The following is a 7,394-nucleotide window of genomic DNA, read 5'->3' as shown; positions in this document are numbered from 1 at the left end:
TGTAGACTTTCCTTATCTTTCTTTTATTGATCCAGCCTCTACCTCATAGAAAATCCTATTTAGGAAGCTAGCGCTCGCTCTCGCCCCAATATATTTTTTGTTGTCCAATTTTATTAAAATATTTTAACTTCAATTACGAATAAAATTAAACCAACAAATTGACAAATATCACTTTGTTCTGAACAATGAATCAAACTCGAAAAGAACACAACTTATTAACATGATCACAAATTAAAAATATAATACTATATTAAATAAATCAATACATGATTTGATTCATTTTGAGAGTAGAATATGCAGCTCACTAAATTCAAATAAATACTTACATGTACATGAGTTCAATTTAAATACATAACAGCACAACAGACTAAGTTTTGAAGTCTACATTGTACAATCAAATTGACAACAAAATATCATAACACATTTTCAGGTCAATATTCTGCAAACACATCTTGATGCAAATCTATGAAGGATACACCTTACAAAAAGCATAAAAAACAAGCTCTCTATGCTTTCAGAGGAAAGGATCTATTACCTATACTCGACTTCTGGAGCTGCGAATATACACTGAAACAACCATTGAAATGGTCTCAGGAATTGTGCTTTTTGCTTCCTCCAGAACCAAATGGCTGCACTGTACTGTTCGTTACGAATTGTTCTTGTTGCAGCCTTCCAGTCATATTTCTCCATTTCTACGCGTGCAGCTTTTCCCATGGTTTCTCTCAATTCAGTATCGCGCAAAAGAGGCACTAATTTGCTCATGCAGTCGTCTAGGTCCCCAGGAGTAAACAGGTATCCAATCTTGCCCTGCTGATCATCAGGGATGATGTCTGGAACTCCCCCGGCACGGGCAGCCACTACAGGAAGTCCTGACGACATGGCCTCCAAAACGACGAGCCCCAATGTCTCTGACTCTGAAGGCATAAGAAAAACATCTCCACTGGCATATGCTTGGGAAAGCTCCTCCCCTAGTAATGTACCTGTGAACACGGCAGGCATGCCCTGAAACATTTTCTCCAACTCCTCCCTACAAGCATGAACAGAACGATAATTTTACAGCTATTCTATGTAACAAGCTTTGATGAACAAAAGAAGAGAAACCATGAAGCATTTTTCTCTAGGACACTTTTTAAAAACATTGAGGAAATTCATTTCATAAACAGCAACATCTTCAAGGTATACACATTCTTGGTTAATTCACCCACCCCCCCTTCGCCCGTTCTACACTTAATTCAAACTTGCGGCATGCACCTACCACAAGTTCAGAGTTGTGCTACCTTTACCGTCAAACCAGAGCCCAGGGGGACATTTGACAATAGATTCTTGCAAGCAAACAGCCAAGTCTTATCAGAAAAAGCTGCTGGCGTCGCATTGTAAGAGTCTCAGCAATATTTAATTACTATTCCTGCCAAGAAGGTAGATTATTCACTTTTGACAAGGAAAATACCAAAAAATGAAATTTCACCTATATAATGATCGCACATCAAGTATCTACAGAGGACCAGTCAAAGTGACTGAATAATGTGCTGAAGTCTACTTCTTACTCGTGTTATCTATCGCATCCAATTAATTAACACATGTAATCCTTAACAAACTGAGAAATCCCAACCAATTAACCCAAAAGGGACATATACTAGTTGCTGTACCATTATAAATTGAGGAATCCCCTATACGTTAAAAACTTAAAATATTACTATCAGATTTTTGACACAGGAAGTTTCAGGTACGATTTTTACAGTAAGCATGCCATTTCTAAAAATTGGAAGTCTCCTTTGAATTTTTTACCGCACAACCTAAGTAACCATTCTGGCGATACTATTCAGAACAGGTAAATAACCCCTGAAGGGTCCAACACGTCTTGGCATGCTCTAAAACTGTCATCCACACAAATTCGTAGACTGAACATTGATTATGGTACAAGAAACAAGATTTGGTGACTTTCTTTGCAAAGAACACAAAACATTCCGGCTTATGTTCCAGAAATAAAGAAGCCAAACAATCATCGTAACTCACCTGTATGGCCCATCTCCAATAAAAGCTATCCGAGCACCTGGAAGTCTATCCATGACCCTGTTTCAAAACCATTCGCAAATGTCATGTGCAAGTTATCGACATATTAACTTGACAAGCACATAATTTGCTTGATACAATATATTGCCCAAAAATTGCAAGTACATTTCCCCCTTATTGATGAAGGACGATTATTTTGTAATGATGCCCTGAGATGAATTTAAATGGTGAACATGAACAGTGAGGAATCATATAGACAATTGTTTGAGACTGAGGCGTAATAATCGTTGTTGTATACTATTGAAGGAAGAGTTGTACCTTTTGAGGAAATCCAAACTCTTCTCAACTCCAATTCGTCCAACATGGACTATCAATGGTTTATCAGGTTCTCCATCACTTATTGTGAATAACAGCAGGAGAAAAGAAGAAAGAATAATCAGGCACATACTAATGATTGCTTCATACTGGATCAAATTTTCAGATAAAAGATCCTACCTTAGTCTCACTCGCATTTCATGAGACCGATATTGGGGGTGGAAGCTCACTGAATCAACACCCTTGTTCCACACACGTATTTTGTTTGCTGACAACGAAAGAAAAAGAGTGACCAACTTGTATGCTTTAATAGGTAAAGCATCTGAATCCAGCAAAACAATAGCTTTGACAGAACAGAGAAGATGGATATTTTCTTTTTCTTTATCCGATCATTAATAACAAAATCATTATTGGAGAGCCATTGACTAGTTCAAGTTTCTTCCTATTACCTGATGTTACCTTATAAGCTTCCAGATCCTTTGCAATAGCAGCAGATGGCACCAGTGTAAGATCAGCCGCTCTATGTAGAAACTCTGGTTAGAAGTAAATGTATCTTAATTAGTATCAAGAAGAGGAGAAGTAAGAGAACAGCTAATTGATAAGATATTTCTCAACTGACATACTTATAACCATCCACATTGGTTGAACCAGCCAACTAAAGGTGTATCTCGGTATGTACCTAAAGAATAAGAATGTGGATCAGAGTACTTATCCAAAGAGAAAAGAAATGTGAATAGGATCAAAGTAAAGCCCTCCAATGACATAGTGTAAATTGTTCTTGAAGAAGCTTCAGAGACTTATTGCTTAGTATTCTCCATCAGGGAGATTAATGACAGATAGAACTTATGTTTCATGGTATTTAAGCTATCAAATTTTCCTACGTGGATTTGAGCTAAGAACCTGAAGGAAGGAGCGAACTTACACTGGCACATGTGTGTGGTAAGACATTACAATCGGCACAGATAGAAGTTTTGCAATGATAAGAGCACCAAATACCTAAAAACAAGGAAAAATAAAGTTATCCAAGACAGGAAGGAAGCTACAAACAACAACATAGTGTAATACCAAAAAGTGGGGTCTGGGGACGGTAGAGTGTACGCAGACCTTACCCCAACCTCAGAGGTAGAGAGGTTGTTTCCGATAGATCACCGACTCAAGGAAAAAGAAGTAACGGAAGTACAAGAAACAACAAATAATAACAAAAATACCAGATAGCAACATACGATAATTGAGGTACAAGAAACAACATATAGTTGCAGAAATTGAAGGAAAACAACAAGAATATAACTGAAATAAGGAAAAGAGCAGCTGAAAACTTACCATTATACCAGGAGATGATGCATGTATGATATCAGGCTTGAACTGTGCTACCTCTGAGATAATTCTAGGGCTGAGAGCAAGTGAGAGAGGTACTTTCGCGTAGCAGGGGCAGGGAAAACTGCAAAGAAAGGAAAAACATCAAGAAGAAGCTTTCTTAGGGGATAAGAAAAGCTCCATATATTGACAATCTTCTCATAATCAGGGAGTCCTCAACCTCAACTGTTTGATGGTAACATAGGAAAATGAGTGAGTTAATTATTTAAACAAGGAAAGGGAAAACTAGTAAAGATAACAGTTGCAACCTCCGTGATCCTATCAACTTTGCCCCATAAAATTCTTCGGGTACTCCTTCATGTGTTGTCACAACCATAACCTGCATCACAAATACACAAAGATCTGTTCAGCAGTTGATCATCAGGAGTGAATCACCTTTGCTTACGCCATAAATACTGCTCCACTTAATAGACTACATGAACTATGCCTAGGGGTATATTTATGACAATGTATACCTCTAAGCTATATTACTATTAAAATAAACATTTGCTTCAATATGTATAGAAACAGCATATCAAAATTGCTTGACATTACTAGCAATCTACCTGCCAAGGTAGGGGTAAGGTTTGTGTACACTCTACCCTCCCCACCCCAGACCACACTTGTGGGACTATACTGGGTATGTTGTTGTAAAATTGCTTGACATAGGTTTGGGTGAAAGAAAATAGAAACAGTCTACGAATATTAAATTCTTTATTGATATAATATCATAAAATATTCATTGGATTTAATAATATCAACATGGCAATTACACAAGTAGATCATTACGCTTATATCATGTCATTCAGGCCCTACCAAAAGAACACAAGCAGACATCATAAACTAACAACATCATTGTCAGACATAGAAATACCTCATCCCCCATTTCTCGGAGGTACTTTATAAAATTTTGGAACCTGTTCTTATATCCAGAAACATACCTGTATCACACAAAAGGAAAACGATGGTTATCATCAATAATAAGAAAATTCAAGAACAAACATAATCATGCATAAATCTTGATCATAGAATTAGAAAAATTCAGTACAGAGTTAATTTTCTGAAACTCTTTCTTGTCTTAAAGCATATTTGCATATGCAGATATCAATGTAAAGGTAAAATTCTACTACTAGAGAGGACAGTGGAGACTGTGGGAGAAGGATCTCTCCCCAATCCCAACCCCGCCTAAATGAAAAAAAGCAAACTAAAGGGTGAAAGAAGTGTCACTTATAAGGACTATGAACTAGAAGGTGGAATTCACTTAAGTCTATCCAAGGTTAAACGTTATCTATTTTGAACAAAAAATCATTCCAGAGTATGCCTTTTGATATTTTGCAAATCTCATGAGGATCCCTCTCAGTTGAGTAAGCTTAAGGAACCATGCAGGGACAGTGAAGAGCTAAAATGTGGCCAAAAGCAATTAGCTTCAAGTAGTGAAGCAGTAATGAGCACTAGAAAAGTGAATTGCACCTAAGAAGTATTTGTTCACAGGAAGAAATGAGAAAGAAAATACTGCATTATGATCCATCAACACCACATTGCATAGTAAAATTGATACTTGACAACACGTAAGGCAATCAACTTAGTTAAAATAACACAGGAATTTCAATACAATATGATACACAATATCACAAAGTAAGAAGAGTTGAATGCAAAATGCAAAGCAGAGTAGTGGTGTTTCCCTAAAATGCAACTCACATAAGATGACTAACAAAGCTACTCATCATAGGAGGAACAGATGGTTAGTAATCAACTCCTAAGCTGCAATATCTGGTAGCGCACATGAATACACACCTATGTAATTACAAACAAATAAAAAAAACGATATTCCTTGTAATTAATGCTTACATTGAGGAAACATATGGTCAGCAGGTATGAATACACTTCCACATAAAAGCAGAGAAATGAAATAGTAATAAGGCATCATACATAAACATACACTCACAACATGACCTCAGTTGACAAGTAAAAACTCCAACTTTTAGTTTGCACATCTAGACACCTCAACTCATCTCAACTTCATTAGTTGAACACTCCAACTTACAAAATCATCACCTAAGATATCTCAAAAATTTATGTGTCACGTCAACATCAGGTGTCCATGAGACACAATGGGACGAGTTGGAGTACTTAGTTGTCAGTTGAGACCGAATTGAGGTGTCTGACCAAGTTTGAGTGTCCGTTTATGTATTATGCCTAGTAATATAAGCATAACACCCCACATCCAAAAGTTTCCCTAATTCATAGTCATAGAGCTCATAAACATTTCAAAAGAAAGGGATCTAGTGGATCACATATAACTAAAGTCAAACATAAAGAATCAAGAAACCAAAGTTTACTAGCAAATGCATCTAAAGCCAACAACTTTCCTATTTGAGTAGTAATTAAAACTTATACTAGTGAATCTTACACACACAAAAACATAATCAAGAATTGGGATATAACTAATTTAAGTATTTACTCACGAAAAAGGAGAAGGCTCAACAAAGAGAGCAATACGCCTAGGCTCTTTCATCTCAGATTCAAGTAAAAGAGGAGGATACTCTTCTTCATCTCTGTACTCAGTAATTGTCATCTTACTACTAATTAAAACTCTGTTCTTGAAGGGTTTTCTTCTAAAACTCTTTTCACACTGTAAAAAAGTGATCTTTTTGGAAATTAATCTGATGGGGTTTGTTCTTGAAGTAGAAAAGCAAGAAACTTTATCAAAACTAGAGGTGAAAAAGGAACAAGAGAAAATTGGTTGTAAGGAATCAGAGGGTATAAAGAGAGAAGAAGTAAAGCTAGACATGTTAAGAGTTGTCTAAATGATGTTTTATAATCTACTTAAGGTGGGAGAGATTTTTTTTTTTTATGGGGGTATTGTTTTTCACCTGATGTCTGATATTCACATTATAGTCCAACTAAATTAGAATCATCCAAAAGTAGCATAATAAAGGGGTAAAGCGCTTTCTGACAAGTACGATTCCATGGGAAAGGTCGAATTCACACCGTAAAGTATCACATTAAAAAATAAAGCACTCTATAATATAATAAAGATGATTTTATATGAATATTTGAATTGAAGTATATACTCCAACTAAATTCAAATTCGTGAAAGTAAAATTGGGGGGCCATTGAGAAGAAGACTCTAAGGGATATTCTTTTTTAGAGTGGAAATGTGGAATAATTGAAAACTATGAATAGCATATGCTTATTTAGAACCACAAGTATGGGGCCTTCATTCATTAGATGTTATTTTCTATGTGGATTGTGGGGTATGATTTCATTTCTTATATTATAATGTTGAAGCCTGTGAAATTGAATATCTGGCATTTAATGGAAATTTTGTATTTTTGTGTGGTGGGGAGATTTGATTTCGTAATGATTTACAAATTTAATTTTAATTTTATGTCTTTTATATAAGAAGGTTTTTTTCTTACATAAAAAAAATCTTTATTTCTCTAAATAGGAGATTTACAACTTCCATTTTTCTTTATTTCAATTTAAATTGTTGATCATAATAGATCATTTCCTATGTATGGTTGTGTGCTTTTGAGTTTCAATATTGAAGATATTGAAAGCATATGCTATATAGGATTCTATCGATAAAAAATTATGTATAAAATTTATTTAAAAAGTATATAATTAAAAATACATTTATAAAGGGTACAAAATCAATTGATTTCCACCTCAGAGTCTCTTTTCTCACGTTATTAGTATTATTATTTATATAT

General features: G+C 35.3%; 1 protein-coding gene across 1 annotated transcript; it reads right to left on the bottom strand.

Moving 5' to 3' along the window:
- Positions 1-257: 257 nt before the first annotated feature.
- On the bottom strand, positions 258-6,495 carry LOC125871614 (sulfoquinovosyl transferase SQD2). The gene is made up of 11 exons (XM_049552244.1): positions 6,144-6,495; positions 4,553-4,619; positions 3,948-4,018; positions 3,646-3,763; positions 3,248-3,321; positions 2,949-3,004; positions 2,775-2,858; positions 2,506-2,593; positions 2,329-2,406; positions 2,014-2,070; positions 258-1,027 (listed from the first exon to the last, which is right to left on the bottom strand). The coding sequence occupies exons 1-11, from the start codon at positions 6,467-6,469 to the stop codon at positions 532-534; spliced, it is 1,515 nt and encodes a 504-aa protein (XP_049408201.1). The 5' UTR covers positions 6,470-6,495; the 3' UTR covers positions 258-531.
- Positions 6,496-7,394: the final 899 nt, after the last annotated feature.

Source organism: Solanum stenotomum, chromosome 7, assembly GCF_019186545.1.
Source record: "Solanum stenotomum isolate F172 chromosome 7, ASM1918654v1, whole genome shotgun sequence".
Taxonomy (NCBI): Eukaryota; Viridiplantae; Streptophyta; class Magnoliopsida; order Solanales; family Solanaceae; genus Solanum; species Solanum stenotomum.
This window is presented reverse-complemented; position numbering and strand designations above follow the sequence as displayed.

Bases quoted from the DNA above. Each gene is read 5' to 3' on its own strand.
- LOC125871614 (XM_049552244.1), bottom strand. From the start codon at position 6,469: ATGTCTAGCTTTACTTCTTCTCTCTTTATACCCTCTGATTCCTTACAA. The intron at 4,620-6,143 runs GTGAGTAAATAC...TGTGTGATACAG, and splicing joins GTTGAGCCTTCTCCTTTTTC to GTATGTTTCTGGATATAAGA. The intron at 2,407-2,505 runs GTAGGATCTTTT...ATTCACAATAAG, and splicing joins GAAATGCGAGTGAGACTAAG to TGATGGAGAACCTGATAAAC.